Here is a 20,062-nt window from a genome sequence, read left to right as displayed (position 1 = left end):
AAAAAATTAAAAAAAAAAAAAAAAAAAAAAAAAAAAATTGAAAAAAATATAAAATTTTCGTGGAAAATTATTTTTGCCAGTCTCAGTGGTTTTCATGTTATATCTTTCATGCTGGGATCTAAATTTTCAAGCCGAGATGCGAAATTGATATCTGGTTAACAGTTTATAATTCTCGTGGTATTTTAAGGCTTTTATCTTTTAAAATCTTATGTTGCTGGATATCGTTTTGGTCATTCTAAAGAGCATTGTGTTTTCGCTAATGATAGATGATTGTTGTTCATGGTCCATATCTTTTTTATATCATTTAACAAGTAATCGTTTTAACCACAATCTCTTAAGGCACTGGTCTGCTAAATTAATCAAACAAATCAAGTGCTTTTTCATATCGTATCTCGTGTCTCCCAACCAACTGTTTAGCAGTTGGCCTCCATCACCTCACAGGGTCTACCCCCCTTAGCCGCGGGAGACAGGCTTAAACGGAGAGACCGGGGATCAGAGTGACAGCCCCCGGTCTGAGCGTTGTCGTGCCAATCTGCGCGACAACAAGCAGAATTTTATAAAAGAATTTAAAGGGTTTTGTTTCAGATCTATTTGCAAAGTTTAGCTTGTGGTTTATGCTTTTTTGCAGCTGTCAAAACAGTTTTTCTAGCTAAGAAGCAAGCATTTTTTAGAGGTTGATCTTTACTTCCAAGCGAAAAACTTCAAGGGTTTTAAAATTCTAAATATTTGTGGCTTTTTCAAATTTGTAAATTTCTAATTCCTTTGAGCAAGCCGCAAGTATATTTTTTGGCATTAATTAGCTCAGCCACAAGCCTAAGCAGGCTTGATTTTTTTCTTTGGTGTCAATCAACTAACCCTTGATCTTTTTGCAGAGAAAATGGAATTTTTCTAAGGGAATTTACATCAAAGTTTTAACAAGGATCAAACACCCGCATAATCTCAACAGAGACAATGGTATGGAGATTAGTGAAAGCTGGCTTCCCCTAATCAGAGAAATTAACTCCCTTTATTAATATTAGTATAATAATAATAATAATAATAATTAGTACACAATTAATCATTTACATTATTAATTTTAACAATGACCTTTATCATTAATTAATTAATTAATTACCCTTATTAATTACGTTAATTCTTAATATTAAAATATCTATTTTAATATAATAGTAATTATTATTAATATTTATTCATTTAAATAGTTTAACTAATTTTAATATTATCCCATAATTCTTCTCCCAAAATATCAAAAATTTATTGGTAATAATTCTAATTAAAATAAAAATAACATTGTACTGACTCATATGTTATATATAAATTAAATAATAAATATTAAATATTATATTCAATTTTCTAGGATTAATATTATCAAATATTATATATTAATACAATAAATATTAAATATTATATTCAATTTTCTAGAATTAATATTATCAAATATTATATATTAATAGTCAGAATCCTTCTCCGAAATTAAAAAGGATTTTGGAGAGGAAGCAATATTGGATAACCCAAATTGGGCGGCGATGGAGGCGTTTCACGGTATTAGGGCTTCAGAAGACTGCGCTGCCGCGGCCCCTGAAGGTTTGCTCGGCTCTCGAACGGCCAGAAGCCTGTACGCGGGATACTCAACGCTTGAAGCTTCCCTCTCGCCCTGGGTCGGATTCTCTGATGGGAAGGATTTAAATGATTCAAACTACAGCAAACAGAGTCCGACGTGTTTCCCTTTCTTCTGGGCGCAGGTCGATCACCTCAGGGCGGCACCAGCCTCTCATCCAGAGGTTTTCACTCTAAATCAACCGATCCTCACCCAGTCTTGCCTTGATGCGCTCCCCTCCGCGATAGCATTGCACAGGCCTGGCAGATCCGTTTACGTCTATGGAAAACAGAGGCGCATGGTTTCCATGCCCCATTTTGGTAAGACGAGGATCCGATCTGACGAGCTAGGGTTGATCTCAAATGACAGGGTCGAAGATCAAGTTTGGGGGGGGAATATGGACCTGGATCCTCGATGTTCAGAGATTTCTCTGCTCTCGGCTGCGCAGATCTGGGCTTTTTTCACCCTGACGCAGCGTTTTAACAGAGGATTCACAGATCCCTTTGCAGCAGATCCGCGTTGGAGCAAAAAATACCTCAGGCAGAAGATTTCTTCTCACCTGCGGCCTCTTTTGCGTCAAGAGATGGAAGACTCAAAAGACTCTGGCCCCGTGCTGCTCCAGAATTCTTTTGAAAATTCCTCTGCCCCCTTTCAGATTCAAATAGCACAGATCTCTGGCAAAACCATTCTGCAATGGGTAAACCCTACAGATCTGGTGCAGAGCCTCAAAGCAAATCTGGAGCTCAGACTTGGGATCCCCTCAGCCCTTCAGAGACTTATTTTCCAAGGTAAACAGCTCGAAGATCCTCTTCCTCTCTCTTTTTACAGCATAAAAAGCAACAGTTCTTTAGTGTTTTCCTTTCGCTTGAGAGGTGGAGCTGCAGGGCAATCCTCTTCTGCTCCTCCAAACTCCTACAAAGTTGCAGTCCGCTCTAAGATACCCGCAACCCCGGAACCTCCCAAACCCAAGCCTTTTTTGGTTGATAAATTGGAGGAAGTTCCCTCTGTTGAGATCTCATACTCTGATCTTGCAGACGACACCCAAAAATTTGCTGAAAGGGCCATCATCTGCAGATTCAATGGGCTCTGGCCACGCTCAAAGGATCTTCATGACTGGATCAAGGACAACTGGACTAACCACTGCAAGGTTTATTTCTGTGCAAAGGGATATTTTATAGTGCTGTTCGATAACCTCGAGCACTACGAAAACGCCTTAGAAGAAGGCCCTTGGTTCATGGGTTCAGCAGGCCTCTTCTTAACTCCATGGTTTCCAGACTTTGACCCAGCTACAGCAGTCATCACTAAAGCCCCTGTATGGATCAGACTTCCAAATCTCCCAATACACCTGTGGCGCACAGAAGTCTACAGGCAAATAGGCAATACCTTGGGTTGCTTTTTAATGGGAGATTACAAAAGGGAACGGCAAGGCCTCTACACATATGCTAGGATATGTGTGGAGCTTGACCTAAGCAAGGGATTGCCAGAGTATATCAATCTCAAGATCAATGACTTTGTCTGGACCCAGTTTCTAGATTACGAAAACACTGCCTTCCGATGCCGCCATTGTCACCTAACAGGGCACCTGCATAACTCCTGCCCATCGCCGACAGCAAGAATGAAAAAGGGCATCTTCGCAAAATCCAAGCCCAAACGTTGGGCTCCCTGTCCTCCGCCGCCAGCTGGGAGCTCTAGCTCCCCAAGTATGGAGAATGAGGAAAGCGATTCAGAACCAGACCAGGCGCCTCAGCCGATGGTTCCGCCCACGGACACTATGGGGCACACCCATGTCACAGCAAGCTCCCAGAAACGCGCCCATGAGACTTCCTCCTCTGAATCAGAGAAGGAGTTCCCGAAGATAGAGAATTCCAGTCTTCAAGTTGTTCTAGCTCATTCTCCCCACGATGGCTGGACAAAAGTCAACAAAAAGAAAGGGAAAAAACATTGTGTTGTAGTTACTGACCCTCTGGGGTAAAAGCCTGTTAGTCAGTCTTTGCTCTCAAATTTTTTGATGTAGCTCTGAGTTTGTATCTTTCCTCCGGGACCGAGGTTGATGAATCCATCATTTCCGGTCTGCCGGTCTTTTGCTTTTCCTGTTTGTACTATATTTTACTTAATAGATTTAGTCTTTACTGATAAAAAAAAAAAATTATTATATATTAATACAATATTCTAGGATTAATTTGATCAATTCCAATTATGATTATTAATATTATTAATTATTATATTAATAAATAATAATTACTAATAACAATAATATAGACAATTAACAATAAATTTCTTTACTAAGCTAAATGGTAACCTATTCTTAAAAATTTATTAATAAAAAATTATTCCAACATATATTATAATAAAATTCTAAATATTAGTTCAATATTCTAAAATTAATATTTTTAACATTAATTTTGATCAATATAATATCATGAATTCTAATTATTATTAATTATTATAATTCTAATTATTATTATTACTAATTATTATATTAATGATAATAATAATTATAATTACAATTATTATTATTAATAATAAATTATAATAAATATTAATGATCAATCATTTATTATAAATATTAAATATTAATTCAATTTTCTAGGATTAATACTGTTTAACATTAACTATGATCATTATAATTTCATTAATACTAATAATTATTATTAGTTATTATAATACTAATTATTTTACTATTAATTAGCATATTAATAATAATTAATAATTGAATTAATATTAACTATCATATTAAACATTAAGTAACTAATTAATTTAAAAGAGCGCGCGCGGAGCTGGAGCGCGGGACTGGAGAATCGCAGCAGCAGCAGCTTCGCCTCGGCCTGGGCCGCGAGGCCTGTTTTGGGGCCTGGCCTCCGCCATGGCCCATTCTGATCCATCTTCTGGGGATGCAGAGAAAGCTTTCTCTGATTTGGTAAAATCTCTGCCCCCCGCCCGTCCGAAACCAGCAACATCAAAATTTGTCAAGAAACTTGATATACTCCAAGAAGTTCAGCTACCTCCTTCTCTTCCACGAATGGCTGCTTTATCTCTAGCAGAAAAAGGGCTCATAGGGCAGTTCACAGGCTTATGGCCTTCACCAAAGACAGTTCAGAGATGGGTGGAAAGGAACTGGTCTGACAAAACTCAAGGAAAGATTTCGATTCGATTCTGCGGCAAAGGCTATTATACCTTCCATTTTGAAACCAAAGCAGATAAGGATCTGATATTCAGGAACGGGCCCTATTTTATGGACTCTCGAGGGTTATATCTGAACAAATGGACTCCTGACTTCGACCCTGAACTCGATATCCCGAATGCGGTTCCGGTTTGGGTCCGTCTTCCCCATCTCCCCCTACATTGCTGGGGAGATGACTCGGTAAAAGCAATAGGGAATGCAGTAGGCAAGTACATCGACAGAAGCGAGCCTAAAGATAACATGCAGGCTTGTGCAAGGATTTGCGTAGAAGTGGACCTTGGAAAAGGCCTACCAGAAGCCATCAAGCTGAAGGTGGATGACTGGAGCTACATACAGCAGCTGGACTACGAGCAAATTCCCTTTAAATGTAAGGTATGTCACGAATACGGCCACTTTGCCAATAGATGCTCTAAAATTACTAATCTTGATTCTGAGGACCAAGGAGAACAGTGGGAAACTGTGAAAAAAAAGAAAGCAGCACCTCAGTCAAAACAAGATCCACCTTCTGAACAACCGGGATCCTCCTCCCCCCGCCCCTCCTCTCCCTCTTTTAACCCTCCTGGACCTTCCCTTGACTCTTCCTTCCCCTCCTCCTCCAACCCCTTCCTTATTTTATCCTCTGACGATCCTCAGTCTGATCAGCCATCTCCGGATCTGATTGAACCCCCCTTGATTTCTTCGACCCCCTCTCAGCCCCTCATTGATCCTCCCCCCCCCAGAACCACCAGAAGCTCTTCAAAAGACATTGGCGCCTCCAGTGATATCCATAAGAAACCGGGACCAGGAAGAAAGTCAGCCAAGCAGCATCGGGAAGAAAGCACGCAAAAGGACATAGCCCTAGGGATCCAAACCCCTATGGAATCCTTCATTACAGGTTCACAAGAAAAAGAAACAGCAGGTAAAGATCATGAGAGGCGAGCACCTCCACGCTCGAACGCCTCATGATGAAGCTTTTATCTTGGAACAGCAGGGGTATGGGGCACCCCTCTAAATCAGCTGCCCTACGAGATCTTCTTCAAACAGAAAGACCTGAAATTGTTCTGATACAGGAAACCAAGCAAAGTCAGAGCGAAATGCAAATAGTTATAGATGCCCAAAAAAATTTCTCAGGGGCCAGTAGCAACTCCAGAGGAGCCTCTGGAGGAATCACAACTATGTGGAATAAGCAGTACTGGGACTGCAAATCCTCTGTCCTCAATCAAAACTGGGTCAGGACCAATCTTATCAACAAGGAAGAGAGCTGTGACTTCATCATTTATAATGTCTATATCCCCAACCATTACCGGGAAAAGGAACAATGTTGGAAAGAACTGAAGGAAGAAATAGACAACGAACAGAACTCAAATGTTATTCTTGCTGGAGACTTCAATTTAATCCTTCATGCGAATGAGAAAAGGGGGGGCACCTTCACCTCCGATCCCTTCAGAAGACAGATGGAAGTGATAATGGCTGAACATGAACTGCTGGATATCATCCCAAAAAATAGGAAATATACTTGGAACAACAGAAGGTTGGGGCCAGGCAACATTATGGAAAGGTTGGACAGAATTTTGGTCAATGTCTCCCTCCTCTCCTCCTTTGCTGCAGGCCATACCAAAATTCTCAGTGTTACAGCCTCTGATCACTTCCCCATTCTCTTAACGCTGGACTCCCAAGCTCATTTGGGACCAATTCCGTTCAGGTACAATCCTCTGTGGAGAGACAACGCCGAGGCCGAGGCTATCATAGAAGCAACTTGGAAGCATCACGTTGAAGGCTCTCCAAATCACATATGGGAAACAAAACTTCGAAACATAAGGAAAGCACTCAAGGATTGGGCAAAAGTCAGCTATCAAGAGCCAGAAAAAATAAGGGAAAAAATACAGCAGGACTTGGAAGAGATTCATAAACAAATAGAGGATCATGGATTCACTCATCAGCTGAAAAGCAAAGAATGGGATGTTCAGGGACAGCTAATTCAAATCAAGAGAGCGGAAGAGATCAAGTGGAGAATCAAATCAAGAGAATTATGGTTAAAGGAAGGTGATAAAAATACGGCATACTTTCATAAGCAGGCCACTGCAAAAAAAACAAGGAACAATGTAAACACTATAATTGACAGCCAAGGCAGCCAGCATAATGACCAAGAATCCATCAAACGAGCTGCCTTCCTCCATTACAAATGTCTCCTCACGGAAAACCAAGGAGACGCTGACTATTCGGCGCTCCTTAAGCATCTACCGGAAAAAATCTCTCTTGAGGAGAATGACAGCTTAAACAGTGAAATAACAGAGGAGGAAATCAGAAAAGCCATTTGGACTTTACAACCAGACAAGTCTCCAGGTCCAGACGGGTTCCCAATAAATTTTTATAGGGACCATTGGCATTTGATAAAAAAAGACCTTGTTAAAATGATGAATGGAATCCAAAGGAAAAAGAAAATGGGGGGCTTCACAAACTCAACTTTCCTCGCCCTCATCCCTAAAGAAAATCGCCCCACTTCTTTCTCCAGATTTCGACCTATTTCATTGTGTAACACTTCCTACAAGATCTTTGCAAAAATTATAGCAGCTAGGCTCCAGCCCCTTCTCCCTTCCCTTATATCTGAAAATCAAGGAGGCTTCATGTCCAACAGGCAAATTCATGATACCATCACCTTGGTCCAAGAAGCTATTCACTCCAGCACTTCAAGGCAGGAGAAAGGCTTCGTTCTTAAGCTTGACTTAGCCAATGCATTTGATCGAGTAAGACACTCCTTCTTGTTTGCTGTCTTGAGGAAAATGGGATTCAATTCTGCCTTCATCAGCACCATTGCTGCTTGTATCTCTGGCCCCTGGATTTCGCCTCTCATAAATGGCCGCCCTTGCGAAGCATTTCAATCCTCAAGAGGGTTAAGGCAAGGTTGCCCTCTTTCCCCTTATCTTTTCATCTTGATGGCTGAATCTTTTAGCAGCACCCTTGAACACAACAGAAGAGTTGGCCTCATCTCTGGTATCAAGTTTGGAAACGGAGTGAAGAACATCAACCACTCACAATTTGCTGACGACACTCTGCTCATTGGAGGGGCATCTACTACCATAGCAAGGCGCTTCAAAATCCTCCTCGATCAATTCATGGAGTGCTCAGGGGGAGAAGTCAACTTTCAAAAAAGTTGCATTTATGGATGGAATATCTCCAATCAAACAGCTCACAGCATAGCCAACATTTTTGGTGTTGCCTACAAAGCAACCTGGGACCACTTCACCTACCTTGGGATGCCGGTCACCATGGGCTCTCTAAAAGCCACTACCTGGAATGAAATAACAGACAAAGTCAAAAGGAAGATCCAGCAATGGGGAACTCAATGGCTCAACCCAGCAGGCAGATTAATCTTGCTCAAATCAGGTATTTCCTCCTTACCTCTATACCGATTCACTCTTTACCAAGCTCCTGCCTCTTTTCACTATAAGCTGGAAACTGCCCTCCGCAACTTTTTATGGCAAGGAGGAAAAAAAGAAAAAAATAGATTCAATTTGGTCAATTGGAAAAGCGTAATTCAATCTTCAGATAGAGGTGGGCTGGGAATTAGAGCCCCCAAAATTCTAAACCTCGCTTTTGGGATCAAAATGGCTTGGAGATTAATCAATGAACCAAAAGCTTGGTGGAAACAGGTCATTGAATGCAAATATCTCTCTGACAATAGGCAAAGACTCCTTGATATTGATATTCCTAGTAGAGACTCTACTAAAATCTGGCATCTCTGTAAGAAAGCAATTCCCATACTCAGACAAAATACCTCAAAGATTCCGGGGGGAGGGAGCAGTATAAATTATGCCACTGATAAGATAATGGGTTTCCAACCTCTAAACACAGTCGAAGAAACCATTCCCTTCATTCTCTATCTTAATAGCAAAGGCATTCAGAGGCTTGATCAAATTTCAAAATGGGATGTTGACACAGGAGCCTGGACTAGCTGGGAATTTCCAGCTATTCCCCCAAACTTAGAAATAAGCTACCAAGTCCTCCATAAAAACCTTCAGAACAGAGCTCCCATTAAAAAAGGAGAAGCAGATGGATTTAGATGGGACCCCACGGGCTCAAGCTATACCATCAAGTCTGGCTACCAATTCATTTGCAACAGCACTTATCAGATTCCTATATGGAATCAATGGAGAACAATATGGAAATCTGAGGCAATCCCCAAGGTCAAATTCTTCATATGGCTGCTGTTAAAAGGCAAAATCCTCACTTCTGAAAATCTAAGAAAGAGAGGGATACATGGACCTTCAATTTGCCCCAATTGCTGCTCAGCAGAGGAAACCATCCACCATCTATTCCTTGATTGTACCTTCGCGAAGAAATGCTGGATCAACTTGTCCAACTTGGGCAATATAACATGGCAATCTCATCAGAACATTGCAGAGGCAATCCAAGATTGGAGAAGGAACTGCCCTTGGAAAGATAAAAGGAGCAAGATTGTCAAAAGAACTTGGGATATCATACCTCACAACCTACTATGGAAAATCTGGCTCACAAGAAACAAAAAAATCTTCCAAAACAAAGAGAGTAATGTATGGAAGACATGCAACAAAGCTCACCTCTTGGCGCAGGAGACAATTGCAGCAAAACACTCAGGGACAACCAAAGCAGCAGATTATTCAGTAGAGGAGAGGTCAATGATTAGGCATATTCTTGACAGTCCAGGACATCAACAGAGTATACAGAGAACTGACAGACAGCATCAAAATCAGACCAGGGAGTGGGAAATCAGACTTCCAACCCAGGACTACAAGAGGTGGATCCAGAGTAACAATTGCCCAATTTTATACTTTGATGGCGCCTCAAAGGCCAATCCAGGACCAGCAGGCGCAGGAGGTGTCATCATAGATGAATTAGGAGAAGAAATTTGCAATTATGAATGGAGTCTTGGAAAAAAAACAAATAATAATGCAGAGGCCCTAGCTCTCTATCAAGGGTTGTTGCAATTAAAAAGCATGGGGATCAGAAAAGCTCTTGTATTTGGAGATTCCTCCATAATCATTGGTCTCATGAACCACAATCGGAGATCACCAAACAGCAACCTTCAGCAACATATCCAACGCATCAATCTCCTTCTCAAACACTTTGAAAAAATCAGATTCTACCATATCCTTCGCACGTTCAATGGGGAAGCTGATAAACATGCGAATAACGCAGTTGGAAATCCGGAAGGTGCGTTGAGGCACAATAACAGAGATACCTTCCAGCCTCTGCCATGACACAGGCCAATCCTGACATTGCCCAGGCTCACAGATCCAGCAAGCGTGTGACGGGCATGGTTTCAACAGCTTCAGGACACTTGACAGAGAGCATAAAATGCATAAGTAGTCACATTCAAGCATCGATCCAAAGAACAACTTACATCCCAAGAAAAACCAATCAACTCAGCGAAGGACGGAAGATCGAATACACTGCACCAGCAAATCGCCATCGAGATTTAGGAAAAGATCTAATCAATACAGAGGATCCGTCTCCTGTAATACACTCAGGCTATTGTTGGTTTCGCTCCATAAATACGGGCAGAGGAAAGCAAAGAATTGCCATCCTTTGTTTTGCGCAAGAGCAGCGACTCTGGTTTGATGAAGGCGCTCTCGTCCAGAGTCGAAGCCGAAATCAGTCTCTGGTATTGCTACTCCCTGCTTTGTTTATCTCTTCACTAATCCTTGTCTTGGTGTTTTTCAGGAATAGTCTCTGTGGGGAGGCTAGTATTACTGTTCCATCCCTTCTTCACTCTCTGTTTTCTTTACTTCTCCTATGCTGGCCGCCTTCCATCTTCCAAACTTGCCCCTACAGCACGCCCCCCTCGGGTCCATTCTCCCTTATCTTCAGTATTCTCCCTTCAATCTTGCGCGCCATCATCCGGCCTCTTTTATATTTCTCTTTTGTTGCTCAGAAAGGGAATTCTGCTAACTCGCCCCCCTCTGGTCCATTCTCCCTTATCCTCAATACTCACCCTCCAAGCTTGCGCGCCATCATCCGGCACTACTTATACTTCTCTTTTGTCGCGCAGAAAGGGAGATCTGCAGTCTTTCTTGACCGGGTCTTCCAAATCAGTTTGCAAAACATTTCTAAAATCTTCAAAATCTTCACCGCCTACTGGACCTTTTCCCCTTTTTGCTTCATCCTCTCCATGGCACGCAGTGAGGACTGTCTGCACTGTGCAGACCTTCAATTTGAGCTGGAAGAAATAAGGACCCAACAATCACTGATAGAGGAAAAACAAGGGCTGCTTGCTGCAAGGCTAGAAGAGCATGACAGGCGTCTCGATGAACACAGTAGAAGACTTTTTGAACAAGATCGCATCAACACGGAGAAATACAAAGCAGAAATTCAGCTCTTCATGCACAGGGTCTCCTCTCTCCGAGATCAATTCGAGCAGCTCTCCAATCGCTGTGGTCATGTTGAGGAATCGCTCGCCATTCTGAAATCCTGGATGGACAAGCACCCCAACGCCACTAGCTCCTCCAGCGCAAACCAGGGAGTCAAAGATGAGAATCCAGAAGAATCAACAGCGAGACACATTCAACATATAATGATCGACTGAATGAAAGTCAAATGCATCTTTTTGTTATCCTCTTTCATCAGAATATATACTAGTACCATCTCTAGCAGTAGTAAGGAAAAAAGTAGACTAAGGACCAAGGGGGCAGCCTCATTTTGTGAACCCCTGGTTTCCTCTCAATCTGCGAACTTTATGTACAAAGAGGGATTTAGACCCTCGTTTTTTTCAGAAGATAATACATAGCAACCGACTTTTTCAAAAAAAAAGTAACTAATTAATTTAAAAAAAATAATAATAATAATAATAATAATTAAATTAATCTGAGACAGCCGACATCTCATCTAAAGTTTTTCATAAATATTGAAAGCCGACATTCATCTCTCTTTTTCTCTCCTCATTACTATTTAATCCCTCAAATAAGCTCTTCTTCTATCAAGCATTCAAGTTGTCCTAATGATAGATCCCGGTTGGGATTTGAAATGTTGGCAAAAAATGGTTCTTACTGTGGATTCTCCGGTAACTAAGTCGAAAGGATCAACTACTTGAAGGCTTGATTTAATTTCTGAATTTTCTTGAAGGAAGACACAAGCTTTTGGAGCAAATTTCTTCTAGCCAAGAGCCCAAAAAGCGCATAAAATTCCTCTGGTGCGAAAATCTTCCAAATTTTGGATGTCTAGCATGAAAAAGCAAAATATTTTTAAGGATCCAAGCCCTTGGAAATTTAAATTAAAATTTTATAAAATTTAAAATAGATTTTTTGGGTAAATTTCCGGCTTGGCCGTAAGCTTTTGGAGGCCTTATTTCCTCCTAGTTGTGGGCATTTGGAAGTTGTAGTTCATCTTTCTCAAGGCCGTGAACAAGAGTAGGCTCATCCTCTTTCCCTTGTGGAAATTTCTTCATTCTAAGTAGTTGGGGTTTGAGTAAAACTCCTTCAAAGGATTCAAAGTTGTATTGAGGACAATTCTTTGTATTTCATTGCCATAAGCTTTGTAAATTTCCTCAATGGTTTCTTGAGGAAGGGTTATTTCTTTCAAAGTTCAATATCATTGTAAAACCCTCCTTGAGGATTTGAAACCCTTCTCTTTGTCTAAATGGTTCTTCTTTCCTGTAATATCAATAATAAAATAGTCTTCTTTCTTGAGGGAGCTTGGGATTCTCCCATGGTATCCCTCCTCCTTATTTAAAAGGGAGGACCTCTCGTGTTCTTATCTTAGTTTTCCAATGTTGTGAACATCTCGATAACATACTAATTTTATCTCGAAATCACGATTTTTTGGCATAGCCGATGTTTGCCAATTTTTATAGATATTTTCCCGTTTTTTATGATTTTTTGATTTTCAAGACCCTTGCCGATTTTATCCCGATACCGATGTATTGTAGTTTTCCTCTTCATTAGATCTGATTACTAATTGGTTTTCTTGCTCTCATTTGATTAGTTGAAGTTTCATTTTCATTAGATCGGGAAAAAATCGGTAATAATCGGGAAAAAATCGTTTGGTTCAAAAATATTCATTTTTTTTCAATTTTTTTAATATCTAAACCATCTACAACATAAAATAAATACATTGACACATAAATATGATAAAAGAACTAATATATAAGATGTTTAATATCATTTCTAGTGCTAAAATCACACATAATAGTGAATCATGTCCTGAATAGTAAGTCTTGACTCTTGAGTCCCAACTCAACCTCAAAATATCAACAAAAAATATAATAATGTATCTCATATCATGAGTCATAATGTCATATACAATGAAATGAACCAAATAACTAAAGTCTAATACTACTGATTTCCTTTGCCCCTCTAGATGTAGAAGTCGGTGGAGTTGGCAGTGGACTCTGGAGTCTGCTGTGCTCTAGAAGCTGAAGAACTAGGAGCTACAGGAGGTAGACCACATCCTCTACTTGTGACAGGGGTTGCTTGGGTCACCTCCTCCTCATTAAAAAAAATATATATATATATGCCCACAATTTTTTGGAGTTTTCGAAAAAAAAATCGATTTTATCGCCCGATTTAATCGTCATTTTGAAAAAATCGCGATAATACAATATTATCGTGATTTTTTCCCGATTAGTGCAACACTAATTCTATATCGTTCAAGGATGCACTCAAAGGGAAGATTGTTGCTCAAGTCGATTAGCCTCAAAATATGCCAAGACCTTACATTGTCGAGCAAATGGACAAGGTACCAACCATGGACGTAGAAACACCAGAGGTAAAATCTTACTTTTTCGATCTACAATCCACGGCATTAATATGTTGGTTTAACTATTTTTGGCCAAAACTAGAAGACTTATATGAATGGGTGTACTCTTCTTGGACAACAAAATGTGATATTTACTTGTGCTCTAAATTTTTCTTCATAGTACAATTCAAGACAAGCAAAATATGGAAAAAATTCTAAATGAAGGACCATGATGTAATATCCCCAATTTTGATTTTTCATTTGATGAGATTAACAAAATTTATTGGGGAGGTGCTATGCATAGCACAATTTTGTAGTTCGAGTTTTGGAGATCATTTCGGCTTGAGGAGCTTGGGTGAAAAGAAAAGATTGCAGCTCATTCGCAGGTGGGGGGCACGAGAGAGAAAAAGGGAATGCGCACTTGTGGAGCAAGAGAGAGAAAAAGAAAGGGGGTGAACTAGTGGAAAGTGGGGACCACCAAGGGAGAGAGGCCAACAATTATAAATAGAGCAAAGAGGCTCTCATTTGAGACATCTTTGATCATTTGACAATTTAACATTAGTTCTCTTGAGCTACTTAGCCAAGACAACCATGTTGTTTAGCACAAGGAATTTCGGAGCGGGAATTCCACCCTCATTTCGGAGAACTTCGAGTGTCTCCCTAGTGAGGCAATTTGGAGAGCTCAATTCAGAGTTCCCATTGGGCGTATTTGCAAGTTATTTCAGCTGGTACGTTTTTCTTCCAGGGCGCAGAAGTGGTTCAAATTGCTTGCGAGGAGATCAATTACGAAGGAGTAGAACACTGGTGGATTTGCAGGGGTTTTCCCCCTAATTTAACTGGAGATTTTGGGGTGATTAGAAGGGATGAATTGAGAGAATTCTTGGGGCCGAAATTCTACATTTCTGGAAGTGCGCAGGGGTTGGAGGAATAGAGGCTGAGGAGAGATAAGGGTTGGAGATTGGAGGTATTCCTTAGGGAAGAATTTAGCCAAAGTTGGGAGAGATTTCCAGTGGTGAATTTGGGCTTAATTCAGCAGTATCAGTTATGTGGGGCGTTTTTTGGGCAAATTGGATTATTTGCACTTGTTGGGGGTCGCCGGGGGTCGGTGGATTCAGCCCGAACCCTTTCTGGGTTTTTGTGGGTTTATTGAGAGAAGTCTCTGCCTAATTTTATAGAATTTTTCGGGCGATGTGCAAGCCTAGAATACCCATTCTTATAGCAGAACGAATTGCTAATTAGCTGGGGAATTTGCATCATTTTTTGGGTTTGATTTTGGCTTGGAGAGAGACCAAACCTTTTCTGGGTATTTTAGGGTTTGAGGAGAGGAGCTCACGCCTGCGATTCCAGAGCATTCCAGGGATTATTTTGAGCAGAATGTCCAATTCCATTTGGCATTCCGTAGGAGATTTTATGGGCAGAGCATATTATCAGTTTGGAGCCATTTTGGCAGTTGGGTCAACGGGATTTTGTTGAAGAAAGTGTAACTAGGTTTGGTCTTCATGACATTGTAATTATGATTTTTGTAAACAAGAAAATGAATTTATTATTATTCCTTGCTACATGGGTTTCATGAGCAAGAGGATTATTGATTAGTAGCTCCCATTGAGAGCCTTAGGATGTCAAAGAGTCAATTTCATGCTCTTTTTGAGCTTATGTGTAATGTATACAAGTCTATAGAAAGGTCTAGAAGCCCTCCAAAGATGAGCACAATCCTCTTGAAGAAGGCAGCAAGCTAAACAATGTATAACACAGTCATGTCAATCTGCAAATTAAATATAAATCATGTCGGCTTGCATCAACGGACACACCTCTTCACACTGTCATGTCAGCTCGATATGGAGGACGAATTACTATATATACCCAACTAGGGTCTGCACAAAACAGAGAAACAGAACTCGAACTTGTCTGAGATTTTCAGATGTCTGTCACAGAGTAATTTCCAGATGGGTACAAGGGTCTGCAATCCGCACTACAGGAGGACACAACTTAGGAGGTCTCTAAAAATTCGTAGGCACAATTACAGTCTCGGCATACTCTCTAAGCACAACTACAGTCTCGACATACTAGTGATGAAGAAGATCTAGGTGATATCTCTATAACAGTCTCAGCATAGTTATGATGGGAAGAATTTCGGTGACATAATCTGTCTCAGATTGCATTCTGAATGCAGTCATGATCTCAGAATAGCAGCAATCATGATCTCAGTCATGGTCGTGATAAAGATGTAGTTTCAAGGTCTTGATCTTGATCTCGGTGCAGCTGTCATATATATATAAACATATCTAAGTATAAAGATCTCATTGTTTTGGTGAAGATCTCAGTGAGAAAGAAGTTGTGATCTCAGTGAAGGAGCAACAAAGATCCCAATAAAGGAGCAGTAATAATCTCGGTGAAGATGCAGCAACGAGCTGGAATGACCTCTATGGTGCATTAGTGATGACCTCCGTGTAGCTGCAGTGATGATGATAAATTCAACAGTGACAAAGAAGAGGATTGGTGTCTTGGTCTTGGAGTGGCTTAATAGGTCAAGGGTCATGGTCTTGGTATTTGTCAATTGAAATCTCTATAAGAAGAATTTTGTGCAGGTTTTCCTCTCCAGAAGGGAGAGGTTTTGGCCCTAGCAGAAAGCCAACATCTTGTGTTCTTGTCTCTTGTATTTTGGTACCTGTTTGATGAAGTAAGAAAAACACACACTAATGATATCAAGAGAAGATTGTGCTAATAAGAAAATGTTAAAATACCTCACAAATAGTTATCATGCTAAGAAGAATCACATTAACTCTAATTGCCTAGATTCTTCAACAGATTTCACCTAGGGTTTGCATCAGTGAAACAGGAATCGCCGATTCCTGCGATTAATCGCGAGTGCAAGTCTGATCGGTGGCAAAAAGTTCTGTTTCGAATCTGGGCGAGTCAACTCGCGTTGACCGAGTTTAACTCGTGGTCAACGCGAGTTTGACTCGCGATTTATGCGATTTCTGCGATTTCTGCCGTTTTTAACGAGTCCCGCCAAATTCAATAGGGTTTTCGCCGTTCGACGTCGGTTCCGGTTTGCCGCGTTTGCGTTTATAACATTCCCGCATCGGTGAATTGTTTAACTGTTTAACGGTGATGAATTGTTTATAACATTCCCGCATTCGAACGACGAAGCCGCATTCGAACGACGAAGCAGTGAGCACAGTCCCTGTCGAGTCTTGTGAAACTCAGGTCACAGTTTGCAACTTCATTAGTGTGAGGTATGCATCAATAATAAGAAGCATTGCATCTATTCGAGTGTACATTGCTTCTCTTCTCTGAAGCGTCACATTTATTCTTGAGTGGTTCGCTAGACTCTTTATGGCTCGTATTATGGGTAGCTTGCATCGCATTTGATATACTTTGTATACTTGGTGTGACCCGCATTTAGAGGCTTGCGTTAATCTCTGTTACATTGTGTAAGTAATCTTGATGGTAGTGAGTTATATGACTGTGACAGTTGGCTTTGGTATGCAGTGTATTCATAACAGTAACCCTGACCTTATGATATTTGGTATGGAAGTGAGTATGTTGCATTAATACTTATTCTTGTGTTGCATTAATAGACTAAAACCTTACAGTTCTGAGCTATCTCTGAGTCTGGTTCTTATTACATCACTTTAGCACCCAATATTTGTGAACATGGGTCCAAGCTTAAAACTGTGCCTCAAGGACTGAGCCCTCCAACAAATCTGAGCCACAATTCTGTTCCTAGGTGACTGTTCCAAGTAGCACCAAGTCTGAGCTTGAAGCAGCTACAGGTGAATGTAATTTAATTAAGTCTGCAACAATGATCACAGGTAATTCCGAGCTATGAGCTATCTCGTATCTCCAAAGTTTGATGACTGTCCACTCTGGAATCTGCAATAGGAAGCTTTCACAAAACAGGTCCGAGGTATGTAAGTTGAGAGGAATGCTCTGTCATTGAAATACACTCCCTAACACCAGATCCATGATTCCATACACTGCTGATTCAAGTTTCAACAGAGACCATATTTCTACCAGCAAAACCTGAATACTGTACAAGCCTACAAGGCTTCTTTCATGACTATCTTGGTTCACACCAGAGGAGTGAAATGTATGAGAATTTGATCCATATACAGATGACCAATGCTCTACCCATACTACCCAGCCAGAGTTACAGATATGAGTGTTTTGTCCATCTGTCTTCATTTACTTTTAAGGACTCAAGACTCAGTGCTTCTAAGGACTCAAGACTCAGTGCTTTGGATCATGTGTGGACTCATAACATATATGAGATACTTATTTATTCATGATATATTGGACATCTATTGATATTATGCATTGTTTGGACATACCTTTACCCAATATTAATGAAAAATGGTTTTTTTAATTCAATATATGTGTATATTTTTATTTAATGAATTTCCCGATTTTTTCCCGATCCGATTAAAACTCTTCGCTCTTTTGCCTCGCCGATTTATTGCCGATTCCGTGTCTGGGAACATTGGTTTGCATAGCTTGCTTGGCAAGCCAAGGTTCCATTGTTCTCTTATTTTGTACTCAAATTTCCCCATATTAATAAAATGGGTCATATCTACTGGTGTTCTAATTTGGGTGCTTGATTTTATATTTTGCTTGTTATTCCTAGTTCATAGCTCTATATTCACTGTTATTTTCCAATTAGGAATATTACACATGGTTTTGGTGTAGAGTCAAGCTTTTTGTTACCCCATGGTTCCCAGAGTTTGATGCAACAAATATGGTGGTAACAATGATGCCACTCTGGGTGAGGTTGTCAAACCTCCCCCTCCATTTCTGGCACCATCAAGTCTTGGAGGGCATCAGAAATATTCTGAGAAAATTCAATAAAATGGACCTAGACAGAACATCAAAAGGTATCTTTACATTTGCCAGGATGTGTAGAGATCGACCTTAGCAAAGGTCTTCCTAATCATCTTCTTATAAAACATGAAAACTTTCAGAGGACACAAGTGTTAGACTATAAGAATATGGCTTTCAGATGTCGAACTTGTTTCCAAACAGGGCACTTGCGGACTTCTTGCCCACAAGCAAAAAAGGCACCAAAAAAGAAAAAGAGGCAAGCCCCTAAGCCAAGGGGATGGCAGTTTCTTGACAGCTTAGAAGATGAAAAAGAAGAATCTGAGGAAAGTCATCCAAATTCAGAAGCACAGACTCAACCTGGCAGCCAACCAAATGGTGGTGAAGGGGTAGGTCTGGAGCAGTGGATGCTACCCAGAAGGTTATTGAATCAACAGAGATCATAGTACCAGAGCAGCAGAAAGAGGAATTACACATGGAAAAGGATTCAAGAGGCTTAAAGAGATCTCATGTATCTTAGGGCTCGGACTCGGACAAAGAAATCCCCACAAAGATAAATGGCAATCAACTGGCAATAGTAACCGCTGCTCCCAATCAAGGAGTTTGGCAAAAGGTGGAGAAAAAGAAAGGAAAAAAGGGGAAGTTAAGTGATTTTTATCACACTTAGTCCCGCAAAATTTATATATTTTTTATATTGCTTCTTCTTCTTATTGTGCATCAGCAGCAAGGCTGATATGATCGCATGCTTTCGAACATCTACAAAATGTAATTTTGTTCCTTGTTTTTCAAGTTGAATAAAATTATGATTTTTTCTTCTAATAGAAATGGCACAAATGATGATATTGCTATCAAAATCCAAACCTTGTAGTTCACCAAAATGTTATTTATTATATCATAATTAATAATTTAGGTATCTAATGCCTTCACTGTTGGATGCTGCATCAGGAGCAACATAAGAGGTGTCCAGTGTGGAAGTGTAAAACATAAGTACATACTCAAAGCCTAACAAATATGCACTTTATCATGGATAATCACAGTGACTATATAACTCTTCTCCGAAACTGAAGTTTGGCATTTTATGATTTATACTCACTAACAATCCATTGTTTTATTGAAGTTTAGAATACATCTAGGATTAAAGTTTGATACAGATAAAGTAAAAATAAAGCAAAATAAATAAGATTTAAAATGATGAACTATAAATAGATAATTTTGTCGTCTTAAATACCAAAGTAAAGCTAAATTGTTACAGATCAAGTAAAAATAAAGCAGGGAAAATAAAAATTTTAAATACTGAACTATAAATAGATAGTTTTGTTGTCTTAAACAATAAGGAAGCACTAAATTATCCATTGACCTATTATTAATGAAGATTAAAGATAATGTTAAATATGTGGCAACAGATTATACTTACAATTAAGTCTTGGCATGCTTGATGATATTGTGGAAACCTTCCTTGTGGTCCTCCAAAAGTTTTTTGCCATTCGTGTAGTAGATCCAATATTTTGTCTCTTATTTCTAAATTTAGCTGCATATATAAATTTCCAATTTAAAAAAGATCCCTTAATTACAAAGATGTAAAATTTACAAATAAACAAGGAAAAAGATTTACGTAAATAATTAGCATACCTTTTTCTTTACTAACTTGACCATTTCATGTAGAACTCCTCTCTGGATGACTTGTGATTGGATAGTATCACCGCAATTTTTCATCAATGACTCTAACAACTAAAAATACAAGCCAAAAGATCAGAAGACAAAAGGAGAAGAGCAAGAATAGC

General features: G+C 39.9%; 1 protein-coding gene across 3 annotated transcripts in view; it reads right to left on the bottom strand.

Annotated features, from left to right (window-relative positions):
• LOC149217027 (TOM1-like protein 4) overlaps positions 1-20,062 on the bottom strand; it is a 273,886-nt gene that overhangs the window by 192,390 nt on the left and 61,434 nt on the right. For all 3 annotated transcript variants that reach the window (XM_089392923.1, XM_089392924.1, XM_089392925.1), the window contains exons 4-5: positions 19,911-20,009; positions 19,696-19,809 (exon numbers count right to left, since the gene is read on the bottom strand). In XM_089392923.1, the coding sequence (XP_089249049.1) occupies positions 19,696-19,809; positions 19,911-20,009 (213 nt within the window). The remainder of the gene's footprint in view (positions 1-19,695; positions 19,810-19,910; positions 20,010-20,062) is intronic.

The sequence above is a fragment of the Pinus tabuliformis genome, chromosome 1_1, assembly GCF_031772625.1.
Source record: "Pinus tabuliformis cultivar Carrire ecotype Pingquan chromosome 1_1, CPIR1, whole genome shotgun sequence".
Taxonomy (NCBI): Eukaryota; Viridiplantae; Streptophyta; class Pinopsida; order Pinales; family Pinaceae; genus Pinus; species Pinus tabuliformis.
The sequence above is the reverse complement of the archived record's forward strand: the minus strand, read 5'-3'. Positions and strand labels throughout refer to the sequence as shown.